The sequence below is a fragment of the Rutidosis leptorrhynchoides genome, chromosome 4 (assembly GCF_046630445.1).
Source record: "Rutidosis leptorrhynchoides isolate AG116_Rl617_1_P2 chromosome 4, CSIRO_AGI_Rlap_v1, whole genome shotgun sequence".
Lineage (NCBI taxonomy): Eukaryota > Viridiplantae > Streptophyta > Magnoliopsida > Asterales > Asteraceae > Rutidosis > Rutidosis leptorrhynchoides.
Genome location: NC_092336.1, coordinates 61,188,067 through 61,213,743, shown reverse-complemented (window position 1 = coordinate 61,213,743; position 25,677 = coordinate 61,188,067). Strand labels below are relative to the sequence as shown.

The 25,677-nt window shown below is 35.7% G+C and overlaps 2 protein-coding genes across 3 annotated transcripts; both read right to left on the bottom strand.

The window, feature by feature from the left end:
- Nucleotides 1-3,499: 3,499 nt before the first annotated feature.
- Nucleotides 3,500-11,649, bottom strand: LOC139843686 (puromycin-sensitive aminopeptidase-like). Of its 2 annotated transcripts, none has more exons than XM_071833816.1 (31): nucleotides 11,575-11,649; nucleotides 10,676-10,753; nucleotides 10,533-10,574; nucleotides 10,286-10,432; nucleotides 10,130-10,205; nucleotides 9,964-10,040; nucleotides 9,776-9,889; nucleotides 9,622-9,696; nucleotides 9,427-9,534; nucleotides 8,677-8,889; nucleotides 8,343-8,404; nucleotides 8,232-8,259; nucleotides 8,061-8,147; nucleotides 7,935-7,960; nucleotides 7,783-7,846; nucleotides 7,624-7,704; nucleotides 7,474-7,521; nucleotides 7,347-7,370; nucleotides 7,189-7,257; nucleotides 6,991-7,100; nucleotides 6,456-6,536; nucleotides 6,188-6,371; nucleotides 5,946-6,094; nucleotides 5,689-5,827; nucleotides 5,445-5,591; nucleotides 5,267-5,348; nucleotides 4,993-5,168; nucleotides 4,753-4,863; nucleotides 4,105-4,221; nucleotides 3,861-3,932; nucleotides 3,500-3,765 (listed from the first exon to the last, which is right to left on the bottom strand). In XM_071833816.1, the coding sequence occupies exons 4-31, from the start codon at nucleotides 10,346-10,348 to the stop codon at nucleotides 3,685-3,687; spliced, it is 2,664 nt and encodes an 887-aa protein (XP_071689917.1). In that variant the 5' UTR covers nucleotides 10,349-10,432; nucleotides 10,533-10,574; nucleotides 10,676-10,753; nucleotides 11,575-11,649; the 3' UTR covers nucleotides 3,500-3,684. The 2 variants fall into 2 exon arrangements, with proteins under 2 accessions (XP_071689917.1, XP_071689916.1); XM_071833815.1 differs by lacking the exon at nucleotides 11,575-11,649 and adding an exon at nucleotides 11,247-11,433.
- A 1,136-nt stretch (nucleotides 11,650-12,785) lies between these two features.
- Nucleotides 12,786-20,664, bottom strand: LOC139839643 (beta-adaptin-like protein B). The gene is made up of 15 exons (XM_071829764.1): nucleotides 20,476-20,664; nucleotides 19,006-19,203; nucleotides 18,009-18,122; nucleotides 17,651-17,901; nucleotides 17,372-17,507; nucleotides 16,755-16,934; nucleotides 16,586-16,678; nucleotides 16,267-16,478; nucleotides 16,125-16,188; nucleotides 15,866-16,045; nucleotides 15,270-15,362; nucleotides 14,808-15,184; nucleotides 14,177-14,366; nucleotides 13,899-14,102; nucleotides 12,786-13,364 (listed from the first exon to the last, which is right to left on the bottom strand). The coding sequence occupies exons 1-15, from the start codon at nucleotides 20,560-20,562 to the stop codon at nucleotides 13,065-13,067; spliced, it is 2,679 nt and encodes an 892-aa protein (XP_071685865.1). The 5' UTR covers nucleotides 20,563-20,664; the 3' UTR covers nucleotides 12,786-13,064.
- Nucleotides 20,665-25,677: the final 5,013 nt, after the last annotated feature.

Sequence of the window (25,677 nt, the reverse complement as noted above, 5' to 3'; positions counted from 1 at the left end):
AAAAACTGAAATGGAGGAATGGTTAAGGGTGTTGATGAGTGAACGAGAGGTCTCGGGTTCGAGCCCGGCTTGGTGCAATTTTTTTAAAACTGACTCCTAAGGTAGTTTTATACTTTTAAAAATTATTATTATTATTAATATTATTATTATTATCCTTAGGTATTTCTACAATTATTAATTTTACAAAACAAAAGATATATATGTAAATATATTATTACATAAAATATACTAATATTACATAAAATTATGTTTCAACTAATATTATTGATATAATATTAATTAAATATCAAATAAGTATCATAATATATTATAAGAATAATTAATACATAACAAATATATAAACTTAATTGATTTATACTATAATGTGTTAATACTTGATATAGGTTCGTGAATCCGAGGCCAACCCTGCATTGTTCAATGTCGTCATATGTATTTTTACTACAAAATACAGTATTGTGAGTTTCATTTACCTTTTTACCCTTTATATTTTTGGGCTGAGAATACATGCGCAACTTTTATAACTGTTTTACGAAATAGACACAAGTAATCGAAATTACGTTCTATGGTTGAATGATCGAAACTGAATATGCCCCTTTTTATTAAGTCTGGTAATCTAAGAATTAGGGAACAGACACCCTAATTGACGCGGACTCTAAAGATAGATCTATCGGGCCCAACAAGCCCCATCCAAAGTACCGGATGCTTTAGTACTTCGAAATTTATATCATGTCCGAAGGAGGATCCCGGAATGATGGGGATATTCTTATATGCATATTGTGAATGTCGGTTACCAGGTGTTCAATCCATATGAATGATATTTTTGTCTCTATGCATGGGACGTATGATTATGAGAAATGGAAGTATGAAATCTTGTGGTCTATTAAAATTATGAAATGATTCTTTATGATAAACTAATGAACTCACCAACCTTTTGGTTGACACTTTAAAGCATGTTTATTCTCAGGTACGAAAGAAATCTTCCGCTGTGCATTTGCTCATATTAGAGATATTACTTGGAGTCATTCATGACATATTTCAAAAGATGTTGCATTCGAGTCGTTGAGTTCATCAAGATTATTATTAAGTCAATTATATTTGGATATATTATGAAATGCTTTACATGCCTGTCAACTGTCGATGTAACGAAAGTTTGTCTTTTAAAAACGAATGCAATGTTTGTAAAATTTATCATATAGAGGTCAATTACCTCACGATGTAATCAACTGTTGTGAATCGTTTGTAATCGATATGGACTTCGTCCGGATGGATTAGGACGGGTCTCTACATGCTCAGTGATTGTTGGATCAATATTATCCACAAAATTTACTTCCTTTTCTTTACCTTTCAGCGAATCCTGATATATCTTAACAAGATGTTTAGATGTTCGGCAAGTATTAGCCCAGTGGCCCATTCTACCACATCTGTAACAAGATTCTTCAGAATTTTTAGAAGAATTTTCTTCAACATCTTGTTTAGTGGGCTTGTTTTGTGGTTGATATTTATATTTTCGTGGATTATTATTTCTTTGACCACCACGACCACGGCTACGTCCACGCCCATTCCCATTACCATAAGGATGGTTTCTACCATAGTTATGGCTTTTGGCATGATGATGGTGATGGTTATTATAACCACGACCTTGCCCGCGTCCTTGTCCCTGTTTATAATTATTTGCAGTATTTGCTTCAGGGATTGCAAGTGTACCAGTAGGACTGGATTGCTGATTTTTCATTAATAGCTCATCATTTTGCTCTGCAACCAAGAGATATGAATTAAGTTCAGGATATGTGTTGAACTTTAGCATTCTCAAATTTCTTTGCACTGTGATGTTGGCAGCATTCATTGTGGAGAAAGTTTTCTCCAACATGTCTGCATCACTTATTTCATGTCCACAGAATTTAAGTTGTGAGACTGTATTATACAGAGCTGAGCTATATTCATTTATTTTCTTAAAGTCTTGGAACCTTAATGTTCTCCATTGATCCATAGTAGCTGGAAGTAAAATTTCTCTTTGATTATTGAATCTGCTTTTGAGACCTTCCCATAAAACATGGGGATCTTCTACAGTCACATAATTATTTTGTAAGCATTCATCAATATGTTGATGAATAAAGCAACATGCCGTTGCTTGTTCTTTTTCAGAACAAGTGTTGTTTTCATTTATGGTTTCAAGAATGCCCATTGATTTAAGATGCATTTTTACTTTTATAACCCATGGCATGTAGTTGTTTCCCGTTGATTCTAAAGGAGTAAATTTAAACTTTTCCAGATTCGACATTTTCTGTTATCAAAAATTAAAACAAACAACATGATAAATTAGAGTCAATTTATATTTATAAGTATATAAACATTAAACATAAATTTAATATAACATAAATGATAAGTAGGCGACAGTGTCGACCATATGTAAGCAATCATAAATAAATGTTATATAACATAAATGATAATTAGGTGACAGTGTCGACCATATAAATGTTAGATAATAGAAATATAAATGTTAGTAACATAAATGATAATTAGGCGACAGTGTCGACCATATATTATTCAGGTGGTATAACCGACCATATATCATTTAGGTGGCAGAGCCAACCATAATTAGTATTAAGATTATCGTGCTGATAACGTGTTATAATTCAGTAGGCTTATAACTACCTTTAGTAGTTTGATTCTTGATGTTATAATTCAGTAGGCTTATAACTACCTTTAGTGGTTTGATTCTTGATTAAGAATGCTAATAATGAAGTGTAAGAGCAAAGATGATAATGGAGAGAAAGAAAGAAACACTTTGTAAGTGTGAGAAAATTGTGCAAGTTTAATGCTTGCATTCATGACTATTTATAGCAAAAATATCACAAGTTTAGGTAATACAATAATATTACTTTTGTGTATCAATAATTGACTATCCATTTATATATATATTTATATATTATAACAATAATACAGTTATAATAAAAAGATCTTTATTACTGATAACATTTATATCGAAAACATTAGTATTGAATACCAACGCCTAAATTACGAGTCCGTCCGTTTGAATAATTTTAACTTCAATTGAAAAATAATCAATAAAACAGTCCCATGTTCGAGGTGGATGACATGCTTCATGCCGACATGCTCCATGTCCGAGGTGGAGGACATGCCCCACGTTCGAGGTGGCGGACATATTCCATGTTCAAGGTGGTGGACGTGCCCCCTTCTTGCCACTAGGCTACCACCATGTAATTTTCCCCACATAAATCAAGATTACATCTTTTCTATGTTGAGACGATTAAATTCAATGAATGCGAAGTCCAGTTCTAACTTCATGTTAAAACAATAAAAGTGAAAATGATGCAAAACAGATAAAATCAAATTATACGTCACTCAACAACTAAAGAAACTATTTTTTGTGGTAAATCAGGAGAATTAAACGTTATGACTTGTGCATAAACCGATAAGATGAACTAAAAATGGTACACATATATCACACGGGATCACAAATCAAGCACTGGAGTGGGTGTGAATATCCAGAAGAAAAACATAATAGGATTTCAGTTGCACCTGATAATAATTGTATGGCAAAAAGCGGTAAAAGTATCGATGTTCTTGCCTGTTCAAGCGCAATGTACAAGTACATACCACTCAAAAACAGCTTTATTGCAAGTCACAGGTATAATATAAGATTGCCATTTAATAAAAAAGAAACTAAACAGCCAAACTCTTCGAAGAGATCTCGTAAACATTTTCGGATAGCCCATTAGCCGACACAATCATCTCCAGTTGCGCCTGTTTCCCAGTTTCATAATTAGTTTAACAAATAAATGTTGTGTCCAAAGAAATTAAGTTTGTTAGATTTTAACATGATCAGGACTATTAATTACCTTGGCAAGGTTTTGTCGGGTTTCATCATAGCGCTTCCACCTAGAAAAGGCCGAAACCATCCGAGACGCCACCTGCAATCAAGACGACCAAAACAATAAATTATGACCCCAAGATTCTATATGGTTTGTATAGTACAATTATATTTCTTTTCTATATATATTTCAAAAATGCACCCTCAAAACTACATTGAGATGTGTGCAGACAGCGCGAAAGCAAAAAAGGGGTAATGAAGTCATTTTGCACCTGAGGGTTCAGTTTGTCAAGCTGCACCACAATTTCTCCCAAGAACTCGTAGCCGGAACCATCTTTTGCATGGAAATTAACCGGTGATGCACAAAATCCTCCAATCAGTGAATACACCTGTTCAACATCAGGGTTCAAGAATGAAATGTCATGAAAATTAAAGATGAACAGGTCAAAATAAGTTTGGGTCCTAAAGCATACTTCAATGTAAGAGACTGCATTTTCAAATAATATTTTGTTAAAAACAGCAGTTTTCATGCTTTCACAAAAACTGCATATTCTCTCTAGCAAAACGCATATTTAATTACTTTTTCACCACACTTTTTTTCCGATTATTTACACTTACAAAACGCAACAATCAGATAATCTTGGCAAAAAGCAATCCCAAACAACCTCCGAATATGGAAGCAGGTTGTATCGGGTCGGGTCAGCCTACCAACTTTATGTGACATCCACAAATAAACATTGTAATCTGTATGCTTAAGAAGCCTTATTATTCAGGTTTAAACCATTTGACCTGTTTTCTTTCCATCCATTCTTATGTAAGTTGACCCGTAATCATATTAATGCAATAAGAAATTACCCGTCTGCATATAATAAACCGACCTCTATTCTAAACGAATGATCTAACGAGCGAAAGATTCTAACCTTGTTGGGATTTTTTAAGTCAAATGCTGGGTGGCTCAAAAGCTTCCGAACATTCTCAACGTTCCCAGGAATATCAGACGAGGATTGAAGCGCAAACCACTTGTTAACCACCTGAACATCAAGAAAATAAACAAAAAATATAAAACCTATTTCAGTTTTTCCATTACAATGATAATTATAAAAAATCAAAAAAAAAAAAATAAAAAAAAATAATCAAATTTTACGGGATAGAAAGGATACCAAGTAGTCGTCCTGCCATTGGTTATAAAAATCCGCCAAAGCTTCATCTCGCGCTTTACCAGGTTTCTGAGCTAAAGCTGCCAGAGCTGAAAACTGATCCGTCATATTTGTCGCCGTTTTGTATTCATTCAACACAAGCTCATTAATCTCTTTGTCCTCAAGAGATGCAAGATACGCTTTTTTTTTTTTTAAAGTCAGTTCAACAAAGTCAATACACTTGCAAAATAGAAAAACTCAAAATGTAGTACAGTAAGTTAACAAAAAGCAAAAATACCGAGAGCGGTGTTCTTTAGTGCACGTCTTGCCATATTGGCGTGGTTGAACTCGTACTTCTCAGAGCTCCTATTTTCTTTCACCTGTCATGCATACAAATATTAACTTCCACGATCGATATTCACAGTACACACCAAAAAGTGAAAGAGGGAAGGGGTACAATGGACATTTTAACATACCAGATTTAAAAACTCTTGTTTCAATTCAGAAGCGAGCTGTTTTCTGATAAAGGACCGAACTGCATGGACCGCATCGGGATCGGCTACTTCCATCATGTCCATTATCTCACCTTCACCGGGGAGAGTTATTGCTTTTGCAATAAATTCCTACATTTTAATACATTATTATTTTAGCTGCATGGTTACTCATAAATATATAAACATTAATCACATGAGACATTTACTTAAAAGGCGAGTAAAATACCTTATCTAGACTCGAATCCAAGATTATACACTTAAAACCATGCACAAACTGTGGATCAATAACCAACGCATTATCTTTTTGGAAATTAACAACTTGACTTAGCATTAATTTTCTTGCCAATATTTGTCCAGCTTCCCACCTGCAATAACAACAGATCCTTTAAATCTTCCCTTTCCATTTCATATATACGAGTGTGGTGCATATATGTATATTTAAATTTAAATTTAAATTTATATATAGATATTCAGATGAGTTACCGATTGAACTCATCTGAATCATGAGCAAGAAGGAAAAACAAATCGTTCTCTGTGAGATCAGAGTTTAGGCGAATAGGAGCACTATAACCTCGCAACAGGGATGGAATAGGTTTCTCGGACACATCAGAGAACACGAACTCTTCTTCGCCCTAATTTTTCAAAATATCGATGAATTAAGAATTTTTTTAATATATCAACTAAAGTTTTGAGCTTTTATAGGGAATATTAAATAATGAACTTACCTTTGTTACTCTAAGAACGGTTGTGTGAACGGGCTGACCACCACATGAAACAGACTCTAACTTCCCGTCATGATGGATAGATGATAACGGCATATCCTTGCCGTTTGAATCGAGCAGCCCCACAGCCACGGGAATAAACATTGGTTCTTTATTTGGCTGACCTGGCGTAGGTGGAACTGTTTGACTGAAAAAAGTCAAATAATTGACCGAGTTATTTTCAGAGTCTATAACAAGTTGACAAGTCGAAAGATTTGGGAAAGTAAAATACCTAAACTTCAAAGAAAAGGTACGAGCTTCAGCGTTGTAAGAAGAGGTAACATTCACAACAGGAGTCCCAGCTTGTGAATACCTAAACACAAGTTACAATCACATTCAAAAAACTTATTAAAAAAAAGTACTGCTAAGAAGGCAATAAGGGAGTGTTTAGTTAAGATGTATGTTTCGAAGACGATTATGTAATACCAAGTAATTAACTTTGGATAATCAATTTAGTGACGTGTTGCAAGAGTTAAGTGTTTGAATGTGAGTCTGCCATATGAGATAATAATAACCGGATAATCAGTAGTTTTCTGTTTGCTGATAACAGATAATATGTCCAAAAATCACATTATAATAAATTTTTATTCAAAAATTTATATTATTTGTATATATATTTCTAGATTTGTGAGTAACTATTTTTCTAATTGTACTATCAACAGTGAAAATAGTGGATGAACATTTAAGTGAAAAATATAGATAAGTAACTTCAGTTGTCTTAAAAAAATTATTTTTGCGGATGTCAAAATAAGTTGATTTAATAATACCATAGCAAGAAATTAGCAAAATCCGCATCGTTAGCATCTCGCATAGCAGCAAAGAAATCTTCACAAGTTACAGCTTGTCCATCGTGTCTTTGGAAATACAAATCCGTACCCTAGAATAACGATCATAAGTTCTATTATTTCGGCGTAAACTAACCACATACACATTATTCATCCAATAATATAACAATCTTTTCTTACCTTTCGGAACCCTTGGCTTCCCAATAACGTTTTGTACATGCGCACAACTTCGGCTCCCTTTTCATAAACCTAAAAACAAAAACAAAAAAATTAGTCATCTTTGTTGATAACAAAATGAGAAAATTATAATACCAAGAGTGAACAAATCACAAGCATACCGTTACTGTATAGAAGTTATCCATCTGGAATAAAAAAACAAAAGTAACAATCGGGAGTGAGAAATGATTAATATTAACAAGAAATTAAGTAAAAGATTAAGAACAGCAGAAAAGAAATACATTGAACCTTAATGTAAGAGTGAGGCCTAACGGGGTGAGCCATGGGACCCGCATCCTGAATTATATAACACGTCCATTACATATCTAAAAGCCATAATATTCACTTCGCAAAATACACATTTTTTAAAAAGAACTCTTATCATAATAAATAAATAACCTGCGAAAATTGGTATATACGGAGCTTTGAAACGTCTCCAATCCGCTTGACTGTTCGGCTTCCCAAATCAGATGAAAATTCCTGCACGTGTTACAGTTGAAAAGTTAACTAAGATGTTAATTAATAGTTTCTTATGATAACGAACCAAAACACCCTTACCTGATCGCGAAAAACGGTAAGACCTTCCTTCAAGCTCAACTGGAACCAGTCACGACATGTCACTCTACAAGCATAAAAGTATACCGCTTATTTACATGCTTTTGAACATCAGAATGAAACGAAATATGTTTTAGTGGTACATATAAACGAACCTGTTGCCGGTCCAATTATGAAAATACTGCAAAAAAGAAATACAGGAAGTAATACTAATAAGTATCCTAATAAATGAAACTAGATAAGAATTAAAAGGTATCGTATGATCTTTGTATTAAGTGTACCTCATGACCAATGACACCCAAAATTGCAGCATAATCTGCATCTGTAGCAGTTTCTGGTGATGCCAAAACAAGTTTTGAATTGAAGATCTAATCAACAACGAAAAAAGATCAATCAAAAACCAAAATTATGGGGAAAAAACATAGTTTTGTAAGTTAGTGTGGAGGACATACATTCAAACTCTTGTTTTCCATAGCTCCCCTGATAATCACAAGTTAAAAGAATTCAAAACTAAGTAACATATAATGCAGATATCAAAGAATATGAAAAAACGGGTCGCATACATGTTGAAATCAGGAACAGACACAATGTTAAAGATGTCAAGATCGTATTCACGGCCAAAAACCTACAAAAAGACAGAAAAGGGGTGAGTTGAAACTTAACCAAGCGGATATGGTAATAATTAGAGGTGGCAATTTCAATCCATTCACTTATGCATGAATTGATTTGAGTTACGACTTATCTTTAACAAGCCAACTGTAAACTTAATGAAGGCAAAACGGCTAAAAAATTGTCGAAGCATATTTATACCATACAACAACCACCTACTAAATTATATAGAAACATAGATTAAACATAGTAACAACATAAATAATGTAGAGTGTGCAAAAAACTAACATCTTCGTCCCACTTCATGGCTGCTTTAAGAGAGTACATGGCGTGTTCGGTTTTTGGGAGATCGGCTGCCGGGACCCAAATTCTAAGGTCCACTTTACGGCCTGAGCAGGTCGTGAAAGTGTCGTCTCGGCTCTCTAACTGTCCTGCAACTAATGCAAACAGATAGCAAGGCTTCTTAAATGGATCTTCCCAAAGGGCAAAATGCTTGCCACCCTGCAATTAATTCTAATTACTGAAAATGCGTTCACAAATTACACATTTCATATATACATTATATTCAAATATACATGCACCAGCATACTACTGACAGTGTATCGAGATTAGATTACGATTTAGTAGCTGGATGTATCAAACTTACAATTAAATACAAAAATCCAGAAATGAAAGAAGACATTCAAGTCTCACTAATCAATCCAGGACGACAAAAAAAATAACTCATAAATCTATAGCATAAAAGATTTGCAGATTGTATTATCTTTGTTTTGTTTATACTGTATACTAATTGACAAAAAAAAAATGTAAGAAGACAAATGAATAACTAACTGCAACAGTAAAAGAGTCTGAATGCACTAGAAACTTGACTATTCAGTTATACATATCCCTCACTTCAATCATTTTATTGTAACCAAATATTTAATTCAGATTCTATCTCACAATAATTAAATTGAAAACTGATATCCGAACATCGTTAAAATGAATTTTTAGATATCTTAATATCTCAAGTTTTAAAGTTTAAACTTTAAGTGTTACCTCTAGGTCACCTTGCTCAATGAGGTTTCCATTCGACAACAATACAGGGTATAGTGACTTGTCAGCCTCTATACGACAAGTATATTTCGCCATAATATCAGGACGGTCCTGAAACCACATAAGTAGATAAAAAAAATTAGAAAACAAAAAAAAAACATTTGGAAAATAAATCAAACCCCATATTCTGTATCACACCTGATAAAATGTGATCTTTCGGAAACCTTCGGCCTCACATTGTGTGCAGAAATTACCAGATGACTTGTATAGACCCTAAATAAAAACACAAATTTATCACATAAAAGCCACAGAGAAATAAGTAACAACTAAATATAAAAAACAATAATTTTACCTCCAATGATGTGTTAATTTGCGGATAAATCTCAGTGACGGTTTCCAAGATAAAATTCCCACTTGGAGGTGACGTTAGAATTAGATGGCGTGGGTCATGGTGAAAATCTTCCTCCTGAAGAACAACATAAACTTTATCCTTTTATATTATCCGAAATCAGAACAACATCGACGGCTCTGATCGCATACCTTCAATTGATTTCCATTGATTTTAACTGAAATCAGCTTAAGATCAAACCCATCCAAAACCAATGGAGCTGCAGCACCTGTCAAACGAAATCCACTCCCAAAAAGATTAAAGATTTGAGTAATTAAAACACTAGTACTGAAAGTTAATTAAAATTGTAAAGCATACCATTAACTCTAGGAATAACACTGATTTTAGCACACACGGTTGTTTTTTCTTCCCCCAACGAAAACGATAGATCCACCTATAAGACAACACATTAAATCACATCATTTAATAAAATTCTATAAATGTAATGTCTGTTTAGTTGAGCCATATACATACCGTATCAAAGTAGTAGTCTGGTAATTTATAATCTTTAAGGAAGATTTCCTTGGGAGCATCCATTTTCGATTCTGATTCTTCAACCGACTTTGGCGCAGAATCTGTTGCCACAGAACAAACAAGTGTCCTACTTGTTTGATTTAATCTCTGAAGACCAGAAATTTATGATGCACACTTATTAAAAAATAATGTACTTGTTCAAGCAAACATAGATTTAAATATTTAATCAGAAAGTATAAAGACTAACCGGCGAAGAATGGTATGGAAATCTGCTACTTCTATGTATAATCTGCAAAAGATTAATGTCACGATATGTTCAAATCAGTTACTCGATCTACAAACTGAAACATTTAAACTCGAAATCACTTATGGAATGTTATCAATACAAACCTGTGAACTATGATAACGACTATACTTGCGGATGGTATTTGTGAATTTTACTGACGGTACATGAGAAGTAGCTTGAAGCTGCAAAGTTAAATATATGTAAAAAGTCTATAATGCACTTAAATAGCCATTAACATACCAGCCAAGTGAAAAGAGAAAAACAGAAACAAACTTTATTTTAAATTCTACACTTGGCAACAATTAACAGTGTAGCCTTAGAATACGATTCTTGATTACTCAAAACCGATATACAAAACCTAAAACTTAGGTAAACTAACACAATGTAGACAATTTTCATCACTTACAGCAATGCATATCCTACGTTCTTAATCTTTACAAACTTCTAAAAACAAAACCCTAATTTGAAATATCAATTTTTTATGCTTATAAGCTCATAAAATAAGCTTATCCTAATAGATCATTAGCCTTATAAGCTTTCAAATAACAAGCATAAACTATAAGCTAGGCTATAAAGCTCCACGTTTAAGCTGATTTAAACACCAATTAAAGATAAGGTAATTTATAACAGTAACACAAACAAAAATATAAAGATTTATAGTGGTTGGGTAATCACATGAACTGAGGAAATCAAACCCAAGATACAAGTCTTCGGCAAGCTTGAACCTTTGCAGGGTATAATCAATCGAGCCATCGTCAACTAACCAAGATTTCAATTAATCCATAAAAAGGGTATAATTTATATATTTATATTCAAAAAATATAATACCCAGATGACCAAACCCCCCAGAAAAGGAAGCTTTTTTGAAAACCCTAAACTGTAAAAATCGACTGTGAGTAGAGCTACCAGTTGGGTGTTATATACGCAGTAGCTTGGATACAAGATAGGGTAAAATGAAAAATAAGGTCAAGAATAAACAAATTAAAAATAAATGAAAAATTACCCTTTGTTTGATCTGGACGATGGAGATCAGATAACCTTGAGAAAACCTAAGATCAATCAAACAAACGTAAAAAGAAAAGCCCAAAGATGATTTATTTATAGCGGTTTAGGATAGGATATGGTAGAGTATAATTTGGATAATGCCAGCGCTTAATATGCCAAATTTTATTGATTTTATTAAAGTAATAAAAATTATTTGACGTAAAATAAGTACCTAAAATTTGTTCTTAACATAATCACTTGTTGGTCATCATATAATAACAATAACAAGTGTTTTATGTAATTGTGTTGGTGGTTGTTTGTTTACTTTTCATGTGTTTGCTCATCGTATTTTGCTCTATCCTTTCGAGTTGTTTGTGTTTTGGTGTAGAATTTGTTGTAGCTCGGTTAGAGTTAGCTAGGTCTAGATATCGTTTGTAGTTTTAGCAAGTTTACTTTTAGCGAGCCCTTTTTGTATTAGACTGGTTGTATCGGATTATAGGTTCCTTCATTTATTGATGAAGGTTTCCAAATTTTAATAGTATTGGTTATTTTTGTTATAAAAAAACAATAACATAACAATCATAATAATAATCAAATCATAATCATGTACACATGATTATCTCCTTGTGCTAACACATTGAAGTAATGACCGGACCCTTAACAAACATATTATCACCATTGAAACATACTGAAACATACTAGGTTCAGTGAATAGTTTGAAGTTCAATGTCTTTATGTGCAACTTTCCTAAATTGTGTTACATCATTCATCTCAATATTTGACTGTACCGTCTGTGGATATCTTAAATCGGGTGTTGCTAAAAATTAGGTTGTATCGTCGGTGGATCTCGAGTCGCAAGACTTTGAGAAGGAATCACATCCATCATCTACTAGGCCGCTACCCCGTGAGCATTCTGCATCGATGTTGATTGTGTTAAAAATAGCACAAACATTGTTGGCATTTTGCTATTTAATGGTTTAGTTGTTGCGCCAGTGTATAACCATGTTTGTTGTCTTTAAGAATGTTTTTGAGAATTAAATCCAACCATAAAAGATGAGTGGTGATTATCAAAAAGTACTTCAACGTTGTACTCAATTTACAAAAGAGCCTTAACAATCAAATCGTAAAAATTCTATCGATCCTAGGGATGTTACAAGTAAGAGGAGATTGCAAGCATTAGGCATGTGACTATTTAGAGTATAAACCACTAAACCTTCCATCTGTCAGTGAACAATTGTAAACACACTTCATTAATAAATCAATATTAAACACAACTGACATGTTCACACAGATTAAATATAAGATTATTCAAATATTGGATAAATAAACAAATACAACGGTTTGAAAACTCATCACCTGTAAAACATATAATTATCTAGTCATGATTAACACAGCTACGAAAGACTCGAGATTAACTAAAATACGGCAACGTCTTCTGCGAACTATGATGGGACACCAACACTGGCAAAAAAATCGTACAAACAAGTCAACCAAACTGCAAGATACGAATCAACCCCTGAGTAGAGTCTCAAGGGCTTCAAAGAACAATGGGCCCATTTCTGGGCTTGGAGATTTAATGGCACACTTGAGTCCTGGAACACCAATGGTTGCTGTAAGTTCGATCAAGAAAGGGATTCCTTTAGGGATTTTGCCAGAGAGATATAAAACCTCTTGATTCCCGTTCTTACGCTTGGCGATAAAAAACATGTTGGAATTACCCAGCTGCTCTATTGTTGCCTCCACGTTGTTTATCACAATGCCTGGAATGTCCATTGATACCTCGTTCGAGTCTGGTAATGACTTCCATGTCTGCAATAATATGCCATTACGTCAGCAACAAATCATTATAAGTAGATAAAAATTAGAGATTTGTATTTGCAGCATTTTGATTTTGATTCTGAATTAAAACAGAGTAAATTACACCAACAGTCCTTGTGTTTTACGTGAAATTACATCAATTGTCCTTATCTTTAAAATTACAGCGGTTGCCCCTGTGGTTTTAATGAAATTACACCAATTGTCACCGTGGTTGTTCCTGTAATTTTAAAACTTATACCGATTGTCCTTGACTTATATTAAAGTGTACGTAGATAGCTAACTTATTCAAAATGTGCATTAATAGGAGAGACCATCAACGTACATTTTTTGATAAGTTAGGGACGATCACTGTAATTTTCAAAAGATAAGGACGATTGGTGCAGAGGGACTATCGCTGTAATTTTCGAAAGATATGGACTGTTAGTGTAATTTTATGTAAACCACGGGGACTAATGGTATATTTAAGAAAATAAGCTGTGTGATCACAAAATTGAAATATGGCCTCAGGCTAAAAAGTTATGTTACCTCAAGGAAGGTGGAACGTTCCATTCTTCCATCTTCGGTAAACAAGGTAAGCAATGACAATCTATCATTAAAGTACCACACAGGCTGTTGGTTGTTCTTTACCGCGATCTGCAAAAGTGAGTTTGGTGGACCTGGTGCTATATTCTGGAACAGAACCATCGGAAGAAGTGTTCTTGCTGATGTTCCTGGTTGAATTTGTGGGACCTGATTGAAAATATAAATTACTCAAAAACGACATGAGGATGCAAAGGTAGATATTGCAGTCTAATAATAGGTACCTGAAGTGGACCACCAGCTGCAAGCCCAAATGTATTCTTGTTGAACTGAATCATAAATCCATCCAATGGTATATTTGTGTTGTTCTCGAACATTAAACTGTAAAATGTCTGACCATCCCTCCGTACCAGCTGCCCACTAATTTGTAGACCTTGACCCGTTGCCGCCGGTAATAACACAGGCAGAGGAGGCCTGAGATGGTAGCAAAACTATTGGTCAACTCGTGCAAAACGTTTTGGTATCTTATGTCAACTTTATTTGTAAACAGAGTCTGTCGGGTAACAGCACGGGTTGGATAATGTTGACCACATATCTTGTCCATAAACTTCGTTATAAATATACATATATTAAATATTAAATATAGTGTATAATATAAAAACCAGTGATACAATATGTCAATATCCAACTAAAATTCTAGACTTTGGAGTAAAAAGATTTTATATGCACTTGGTGCCTTTTCATTTGACCCTTTGAACACGTTTAAACCCATTACATTTTAGCTAACTCTTTTGACTTGGCCCATATGACCCCTGAAGAGTAAACCATAACCCAGATCAACCCCCGTTCATCTGTAGATGGTCTAAAATTGCCATCAACATCAATGGCATTTTATTCCAAGTCTATGATACTTACCCAGCAGCTATCTGAGGCTGATCAACCGGGATCACAGCATTATCATCACCACCTTCAAGACCCATCAGATCAAGTAAATCTGGAACAGGAGCAGCGGTTGGCTGTTTTGAGGTGGCTGAAGAATAAGGTGGCGGTGATGCACCATTGTCAGCAACCAATGTAGATGATGTTTCAGAATACCCTCCTTCACCATCAGGAAACTCTTCTTCAGTTGTTTGAACAGTTTTTACACGTGTTATAAATGTTTCAGGGGGTTTATGGTATACAGAGGACACTGTAGCAATGTTTGCAAGAAGCTCATCGAGGAGAGATGAATCGTATTGATTAGAATCGTCACTGATTACCGGCTTCTCAGCTAATACGACATCTTTAGCAGCCTAATATATGTAATGAAAATCATTAGAATAGATGGAATTGAGGGAATTTTGAAGTCATAAACAATTATTGGATGAAAAAAGAAACCTCAGGATCAGTTGAAAGAAGACGCCAGTATATGTAAGCACGATCTCGCAGATCGGGATTGTCAGTCTCTACTGTGGCATTATTCAGAACAACCTACAACACAAATCCATTAATATTGAAGTTCATAAGATTTTTTATAGTCCGATTGCATTAGGAATATGTTGAGAACAAAAAAATAAGGGATTTGGACATTGCATTTGAAAGATATTAGGTGATTTGGACTAATCAAGACTCGTAGGAAACTGTAAGAACGGGCTGCAGGAGATGGGTTTTGGATGTGCTTCTGTTTTTCGAGTTATTATAACTGAATAATCAGTTGATCGAGTGTTTGACAAATCATGATTAGTTAAGAACTTACATGTACACTGACCCCTAAATTGTTGCAGCTATTCCTAGACTGATAGCCAATTTAATTAAAAATGAATATTCAAATAATTAGAATTCATTTCACTATATCAAAACAACGGCAACTGATTTTATCTGCGGCTACAAAACACAATATTCATATAATCACTTTTGAAATGCAACGCTTACCCCTTGATAACCTACGTAGATTACATGTATCATGGCATAATTATGTACATCAAATTCATTACCTGAATCATTTTCTGAGGTCCTTCAGTTGGTTTTTTCAGAAAAAGTTTGACTGTGGCTGTCAACAACTGCAATTGGACTTGTGCAGGTTCTTCAGGAAAAGTCTCCAGAAAACTTTCAAGAAGTTCATCAGCATTATCAATTCTTTCAGCATATTCACCAATTATCCAAATCATTGACGCCTATTATAAACATTCGTTACATATTTAATATCAGCTAGCAACACTTATACAAGAACGAAATTATAGAATTGCATAATACCTTCGCCTCTGGCTCATCCAAAGTGTCCAAACTCTCACAAAGCGTTGCAATAATGGATTCATAACTGAGGTCAAATTCTAGTTAAAACATAATTTACGCTGACTAAACTAACTGCTTAAAAAATGGAGTACCAAACACTTACGTGTTAGGATATCTTCTAAAGATATCCTTGATGACTATAATAGCTTCTTGAACAACATAATTTACTTTAATTTTGATAAGTTCTAGAAGAACACTGATACAACGCTCAGCTGCTCTATCTAATTTAATAGCACAGCGCCCAATAGCACGAACAGCCTTTCTGACAAAATCCACATCTACTTCAGTAGCATATTCTTTAAACTCCAACAGCACCTGAGGATACACAGTACATATCATGAGACACCACATCTGATCATTTCACTAACTATACTTTATCAAGTATTACCACATTGAACATGATCTATTGGAATTTCAGTCACCTGATCGATATTTCTATCTGAAGCAAGCTTTATCATGATCTCCAATTTCTCCATCTTCACATATATTGGATCATTGTACTTGCAGAAGAACACCTAAAAAGTAAAAAAGTTTAGAGTATGTTTCTCTTAATACTATGACTGTTGGTCAAAAAATGCTAAACCGTGATACCTTAATTTCATGGGCAAGGATTGTAGGACGCCGTTGTACAATAAGGTTGATGTTCCTTAATGCAACATATTGAATCTCAGGTTCTGCAGAAAGTAATGTTACAAGAGGAGGAGCCATTTTCTTGCAGAGGTTTCGAATCACATCGGGACTAGTTATGAGTTCCATTTGTTGCATAATCATCTGCAAGACAATGACATCATATAGTAGGACTTAGGAATCTAAAACATGAATATTAGGCAAACTAGAGGTGGCAATTGCAATCGATAATCTCATTCAATTTTTGACAGCTGAATTTGAGCTGAATTTGAGTTAAGTACTACTCCGTATTTCTAAAGAGTATAATAAAGCCAACTGAATAGAAAAAGGTCACATGTCATTGAGTCTATCGTTTTTTATTCTATTTTTAAATACAACATATGGCATCACTTTATTTAAAAGATCAGATAACTGACATAATCATTTTAGCACACAAATTATCATGGAAAAGGTTTGAAAAACAAAGACATGGTGTTTCAGGTCAATCCATATAACTATATAAGCCCGTTTTGTCCACTTACCCATATGCCCATCTTGCCAAACTTTAGGACAAATATATAACAGAAATAAAGCAAAGTTACCTTAACGGCTGAAAGTACTACAGCAGAATTTGCATGTTGTAGTCTGGGGGTGACTCTCTCTACGATATTTTCGGCTTCACGAGCATCGGCCGCCTTGTACTTGGAAAGAGCATCTAAAATGAAAACTTGACCCCACCTGTCAGCCATATTAAAAACAACATTCATGAACAAATTAGAAACAAAAAGCATAACAAAAGTAAAACAGGCTGCTAACCACGCCAAAATAGCTTTATAACACATTATACCAAAAGAATTGTAATTTTCAAGAATCAAACTCACTCAGTGCATTCATTTAAAGCTGTGAGGAGCTTTGTAAGTGTGTTGCTGGTGATCTCGAAGATGGGTTTACTGCTGTTATCTTGGATTTCAGCAAGAGCTGCAACAGCATTCGCTACCACCATAGGGTTATTGTCAGATATCAAATCCTTGAGAGCATCAAGAAAACCCCTATCTTCAACTAACTCAGCATTGATGTCATAAAGTTTAGCAACGCATATTGCTGCTGTCTTTCGAACATAAGGATCATCATCCTGACAATAAAAAAAAAAAGAAGATTTCAGTATCGGGGAGTTGAAAGTTGATATTCTTATAGTAATCGTTTAATAGAAGATTCCATAAAAAAAATGTGATATGCTACCTTGAGACACCTTTCGAGGGGATCACAAAGATACTCTGTGATTTTATCAACTCGAATGCATCCCATTGTTCTAACAGCTAAAGCACGGATCAAAGGATTCGGGTCCTGTGAATCCTGTAACATACATTTACCAATCATATTTTAGAAATTCACAATGGAGATTTGAAGTCATTTAATTTCGGAGAGGTTAATTTGGGTGCTTATGTGTGACACTTTTAAGATACAGAAGGACACAAAAGTGAAATGCAACACTATATCTATTAACAAGAGCAAAATCACCATTGATGTATTTATACTCTATCCTGGTTGTACAACCCTCTTAGCATCTCAGGAAGTAATATTTTGCCTTGCTTTACAATCCTTACACAACATGTATGACCTATTAAATAAGGTGATTACTTCATTTCCTTATCAGTATTGTTCTTCTATATTCACCATTAAATGAAAACCATGCAAGTACAAAAAGGGTATTTTCATTTTATCTATTAACATACGTCTTTCCCGTACTTATATAAAATTATAATATCTTATTTCTTAACTACCAACATACGTCTTTCCCGTACTTTCCATATATCAGATGAGCTATGCCAGATTACAAGACCACATGGAAGTACATGTGCAGAAACTAAACCAATTGAAAAACCGGAAAAAAAAAAAAAAAATCCAAATTTGAATTCGGTTTTCAATTTGGTTTACATCTATTAGATGAAGAAAAACTTAAAAGACTTTGCTCATCTAAATAGCTAAAAGAACTTTCTGCTGATGAAAGATACCTCCAGCAAATTTTATAAAGCTCTTCAGGATAATAAGTTACAAATTATCAAAGTAATATATTGGGCTCTCAAAGAAACCAGGTGTTGATTTATTTCATTACGTACGATGATTATATCATAACATGTATCGAATGAGCCTGCAAGATATGTGATCACTCGACAGATAAAACTTTAACAAGCAACCATCAAGAGCATATAAAAACAGTGATTATCCTACTTCTTGCCTTCACAAATGTATTGACGGCAAGTATGGCCAGGTCAGGTTGACTTTTAGCGTAATTGATGAGATACAAGTAAACAAGCTTTTTGAGTTCCAAATTTTCTGTCTGCATACAGTTCAGGACATCCGTGAATAGTGATGAAACATCCTTTCCAACAGTCATAGCAGCAATCACTTTTTTGACAGCATCTTTTCTCTTATCCTGTATGGCGGAATACAAAATACCAAATCTGTAACTAAATACATGAAGAAACACATCACCATGCTTTAAGAAGATATTGAACTAGTATTGTATCATGCAGCGACAGAGGTTGCACATATGGCATATTACCACCAAACCTATAAGTTTACACGTAACCCAAACCCAAAAAAATTATTCATTTTAGCCTACCTTAGCTGCTTTCAGGTAATGCTTGTCCTTTAATAATTTGATCATAGAACCCAAACGCAAACCCAAACCCAAAAGTATATGTAGTACTTACTGTAATACATTTCCTTGTAGAACTACTTACGGGATATTGTACTTCCTGTTCCATACTTTTTGAACAGCATTGTAACTCTGACTTAATCTCTTTAAAAAGTTCCAAATAAGCATGTGGTTTTAGCAATGGTAAACCTAAATAGTGATTACCACAACTATTTAAGCAATATTGACACTGTCAGCAAGAGGTCAAGAGTTCGACTCCCGTGGGGTGCAACATTGCACACAAAGTTGCCCCTTTACCCTTGAATTCCACCTAAGGGTGCCTTCCGCACATCGCGTTGTGGAGGCAGTTGGGGGGGGGGGGGGGGGGGGTTTACCGCCCATGCCCTCGGATTGGGACGGATTTCCTCCTGGGCATCAGTTGGGGGCGGGTTATGCAACTGTGGGAGATGAACGCGTGGGTGGTTAAGTTCCCTGGGTGATCCCGTACTGCTGTTAAAAAAAAATAATCAACACTCCATATTATGTAAGTGAAAGGACTTGTTATGTCAGTAGTATTCAAGAGGAATAACCTAAAGCTTCCAAAGAAACAACTACCTTATGGAAGATCACTGGACCAAATGACGAACGATCTTCTAGTCTATTCCCAACACACGTATTATTATATTAAGTCCCTTAAATCTCCCAAAAACAAAAAAGAAACTACATACTTTTACAAATGCAAGTTTTTATATTGATATGTACAGTACAAAGTGGTAATCACTGCTAGAGAATTAAAAATGGATGTTCGTTAAAGTTGAACTCTAGATTAACACTCTACGCGTATACGAAACAGTTCTAAATTGACCTAATTGAGGTTAATTACATATCACAGTAATAGATCTGACAATACATCTGGCATAATCACAAAACATATAATCAGATCAGTAACAAACGAATAAAATTATAACAACTTGAGCTGTATTATCATCGAATAAGTTTATAAAACTATAAAATTAGGATGTACAGATATTAAAAGGATTAAGTATTAGGTGAATTTGAATACAGTACCTTGTATTGAGAATTGAGCTCTTCTTTAAGCTCAGGGATTTCTCCCTTTTTAGTAGTGGAGAAATACTTCGAATCGTGACCACTCATTTTGGACGTCGGTTATCGGAGTCGACGACGGCAAATCGACGGAGGAAAATATCGATGGTAGACGGTGAGGGTTGAATTTTGACAGAGGTGTGCAAATGGAGACCTGATGAAAACGGGTTGAATCTTCCAAATCAAAATTTAATGCCAGTTGATAGTTTAAACCGACCCGATCGGGTAACCCGTTTTTCTTTTTGACAAGTTATGCCCCTTAGGGTGTTCAAAATATCCGAATCCGAATCCGAATTATCCGAAAATATCCGAAAAATCGGATATCCGAAAATTCGGATATCCGATTTTTCGGATTCGGATATCGGATGGAGTTTTCAAAATTTTCGGATATTCGGATATCCGAATATCCGAAATTTCGAAAATAATCCGAAAAAATTCGAAAATTATTTGAAAATTATCCGAAATATTCGAAAACTATCCGAAATATCCGAAAAAATATCCGAAATATCTGAAAAATATCCAAATTATCCGAAAATATTGGAAGTTCTTAAAAAATATCGGATATTCGGATAATCCGATATCCGAATCCGAAATTTCGGATATCCGAAAATCGGATATCCGAAATTTCGGATTCGGATTTCGGATGGGGTTTTCACTATCCGAATTTTCGGATATCCGAATTTCGGATATCCGAAAATGAACACCCCTAATGCCCCTTACGGATGGCACCGCAGGTACTTGGTGTGGATCCACTACATCCATCACTGTATCCGCGGATTTTTTGATGATTCATTACTGGGGATCTTAGTTAACGTATTTATTTTTAGATCCGTATCCGTACTCACGAATTTTCGCGGATCGCGGGTTTATTTCCAAATTTTATTCATGAAATATATGTAAATTAAAGTATTCATAAATAATTACAGAGTATTTAATCTTGAATCATTCATAAAATAAAATAATTACAGAGTATAATATTACTAGTATATTAACTCAAATCTGTTTGTTTTATCTTAATATCAAGATCATATCACAGTTATAGCAACAAAACAAAACAAAAAAAACGCACACACACACATGACACCCGTATTCTTACGAGAAAATTATTTGAAAATACATTGAACTTTCACCAAATTTCTATTATATGCATCCAACTTTCAGATCTCTTATTGTATGCATTCAACTTTTAAATCTTTACTATTGTATGCATTAAGTTACTTATAGCTCATGTAACCAGTCAATATGTAGAAGAAGTTACATGGTTAGTCCCTCGACTTAACGTCCGTTAAACGTTTTTGTTAAGTCTTATCTTATTCTACCATTCCCTTCATTATTTTCAAGAACATCTTCATTTTCAAAAATATCTCCATTCATCTTCAAACACTTTATCACCAATAATTTCAAAAACACAATTAAACACTTCAACTTTTTTCTTCCCTATTTACTGTTTTATTTACATTAAAAAGAAATAGGTGATTACTATTGCTCATTTCCAACATACTCCATCTTGAACAAAATTTAGTTTGGAATTTAATTGGATTACAATTTGGAGATAATAATTGAGCCATTAATGTTATTAAAAAAATAAGATTAAAGGTAGAATATTGTCACAATCCAACAATTTTATGGCCCAACCCACTAAGTTTATGGCCCAATATGTGAAAATCAAAGAAGGCCCAAGAACCTCATGGAAGTTCACTAGAACTTTCCCATGAGTTCTTCCATGGAATGGTATAGAATGTCCATGGAAATATCTAGATACATGAAGCTTCTAGTTCTTAGATCTTAGCCATCCATTGTATTTAATCATAGCCATCCATTTTGTGATATGAGTAGTATAAATAGGGGTGGCCTCATTTGGCACAACACACCTCAAATCTCAAACATTCTCTCTTGTAAAGCATTCTCAAGCAATATAAGTATTTTCTTTAATTTCACTTGTTCTATAATATTTTCTCTTTTGGTTACTTGAATCGTTATAAGGTCCGAGTAAGGCTGACTTAGTAGAGACTAAGTGCCGCACGTGAGCTTATCGAGATAAGTCCGTGACATTTGGTATCAAGAGCAAGGTCGATTCAAGGAGATGGCAACCGAGACCGAGAAGAATGTGAGCGCAACAAGTGGTGTGATGGGTGATGAGACTCGTGGTCGGGTAGAGACTCGCCAAGGAGCCAAGAAGAACCGAGGTACGTCCAAAGACTTTGTCGCAAACTTGGATAAGAGGATCATGGATGTAGAGACATCCATGGACGGCGTGAAAGCAAAGGTCGAAGACGTCCACCAACGTTTGGATGGTTTGGACGGGGACTTTGACGAATTGAAAGATGATTGCAAGAGTGCAATCAACGTGCTAGACGTTGACATGCGACGTGAGATCCATGACTTAAGGGGTATGCTCATGGGTGAGATTACGAAGTTGCGAGGCGAAATGGAGGGGGAGGTCTACACTATTCACCAACGCCTCGTGGATTTACAAACCAACATGAACTCTTGTTTGAGATTCATGGCTAGTGGGGGTGGCAACACTGGATGCAATGCTCTGAAGGTGGACATTCCCAAGCCGTCACCGTTCGTGGGGAAGCGGGAAGCCCGAGCGGTTGATGATTTTATATGGGAGATGGAACAATACTTGGAGGGAGTCAACATAGTGGATGATGCAATGAAGATCAAGACGGCAACTCGTTACCTGAAGGATACCGCAGCATTATGGTGGCGTCGTCGATATGGAGATATCGAGAAAGGTACGATTACTATTGATACTTGGGATGATTTCCTTACTGAACTTAAGAATCAATTCTACCCCAAGAATGCTCAAAAGGATGCGATGAGTCGTCTACGTAAATTACACCATTCCGGGACGATTCGGGAGTATATTAAAGAATTCACGAACCTTAGCCTGGAGGTCCCAAATATTCCCGATGATATTCTCCTCTTCTATTTTCTCGATGGTTTGCAACCTTGGGCTAAAACGGAGTTGGAGAGACGAGGAGTCCAAGACCTTGCCACCGCAATTGCTCAAGCGGAGGCACTAGTCGACCATGCTAATAGGAAAGATTCGTTCAAGTCAAAAGATAAGAAGGTGAGCCATGAGAAAGGTGGGGGAGATAAGCCCGCCCAATCAAGGAATGATAATACACGTAAGCCACCAACCGGGAATAACAAGAGCATAAAAACTTCTTACAAGAATGATGGATGTTTCATATGTGATGGACCGCATAGAGCCCGAGATTGTCCGAAGAAAGCTAGCCTTCATGCTATGGAAGCTCAAAAGGCGGGTTGTCAGGATGAGGAGCGGTGCATAGGATCAATGCATATCCTCAACGCAATCAAGGCCAAGACGGAGATACCCAAGGTAGTGGCTAAAGGACTCCAATTCGTAGATATTAACATTTGTGGAGATCGGGTACGAGCTTTGGTGGATACGGGAGCAACTCATAACTTTATCTCCACCGATGAAGCCAAAAGGCTAGGACTTAAGGAAACAAAAGAGAGTGGCATGTTGAAGACGGTGAACACGAGTACCAGACCGATTAGTGGGGTGGCTAAAGACGTATATGTGAAGATTGGAGAATGGGAAGGAATGATTGATCTCTCAGTCGTGCCTATGGACGACTTCAAGTTGGTACTTGGGATGGAGTTCCTAGATAAGGTACGCGGTTTCCCTATACCGTTCGCTAACTCACTGTGTATCTTGGATGGTGAGAAGACTTGTATGGTGTCAACCGAATGTGGAAGCAAGAGTGCATCCAAGTCACTTTCGGCCATGCAATTCAAGAAGGGGTACAACAAGAATGAGACATGCTATTTAGCGGTAGCAAAGCAAGAGACGGTCGAAGATAAGGGAAAACTAGAGGTACCCAAGGAAATTGAGAAGGTCCTTGATGAGTTCAAGGATGTCATGCCCAAGGAGTTACCAAAGAAGTTACCACCTAGGAGGGAGGTTGACCATGTGATCGAGTTGGAGCCGGGATCAAAACCACCTTCCAAAGCCCCATACCGAATGCCACCACCCGAGTTGGAGGAGTTGCGAAGACAACTTAAGGAGTTGCTGGATGCGGGATACATCCGACCGTCAAAATCCCCGTATGGTGCTCCGGTACTATTTCAAAGAAAGAAGGATGGGTCCTTGCGGATGTGTATAGATTACCGGGCACTTAACAAGGTAACTATCAAGAACAAATACCCAATCCCACTTATTGCTGATTTGTTCGATCAACTTAGGAAGGCGAGATACTTCTCCAAGTTAGACTTGAGATCGGGATATTATCAAGTCCGAATTGCCGAAGGAGATGAGGCTAAGACCACATGCGTGACGAGGTATGGTGCTTATGAATTCCTAGTCATGCCCTTTGGTTTAACCAATGCCCCTGCCACATTTTGTACTTTGATGAACAAATTATTCCACCCGTTCCTCGACAAGTTTGTCGTGGTGTACTTGGATGACATAGTCGTGTATAGCGACACCATGGAAGATCATGTGAGGCACTTGAAGCAAGTATTTCAAGTACTAAGGGACAACGAGTTGTATGTGAAGCTAGAGAAATGTTCATTCGGATTAGAGGAGGTGGATTTTCTTGGACATAGAATTAAAAATGGGAAGTTACTCATGGATGGGGCTAAGGTCAAGGCAATTCAAGAGTGGGAGGCACCAACGAAGGTGACTGATTTACGATCTTTCCTTGGTTTAGTAAACTACTATCGTCGTTTTATCAAGGGATACTCGGCGAAAGCAGCTCCATTGACAGAATTGTTAAAGAAGAATAAAGCTTGGTTGTGGGATGAGAAATGTCAAGCAGCATTCGAGGAGTTAAAAGGAGCTGTCATGGAAGAACCGGTGTTGAGACTTCCGGATGTGACCATTCCGTTCGAGTTACACACAGACGCATCAGACTTTGCTATTGGAGGAGTTCTAATGCAAGAAGGTCACCCAATCGCGTTCGAAAGTCGAAAACTTAACGAGGCGGAAAGGAAGTACACTGTGCAAGAGAAAGAGATGACAGCGATTATTCATTGTTTGAGGACATGGAGGCATTATCTTTTGGGATCAAGGTTCGTGATCAAGACGGATAATGTGGCAACGAGTTATTTTCAAACCCAAAAGAAGTTGAGCCCCAAACAAGCTCGTTGGCAAGACTTCTTAGCCGAATTTGACTATGTGTTGGAGTA

Coding starts and splice junctions, on each gene's coding strand:
- LOC139843686 (XM_071833815.1), bottom strand. CDS start 11,324: ATGGCTCGATTGATTATACCCTGCAAAGGTTCAAGCTTGCCGAAGACT. Junction 6,095..6,187: donor CCGTTCTTAGAGTAACAAAG/GTAAGTTCATTA, acceptor TTGAAAAATTAG/GGCGAAGAAGAGTTCGTGTT. Junction 5,592..5,688: donor TGGATTCGAGTCTAGATAAG/GTATTTTACTCG, acceptor ATTAAAATGTAG/GAATTTATTGCAAAAGCAAT.
- LOC139839643 (XM_071829764.1), bottom strand. CDS start 20,562: ATGAGTGGTCACGATTCGAAGTATTTCTCCACTACTAAAAAGGGAGAA. Junction 18,123..19,005: donor CCGTCAATACATTTGTGAAG/GCAAGAAGTAGG, acceptor TGTATGTTACAG/GATTCACAGGACCCGAATCC. Junction 16,189..16,266: donor TTTAGAAGATATCCTAACAC/GTAAGTGTTTGG, acceptor ATTTGACCTCAG/TTATGAATCCATTATTGCAA.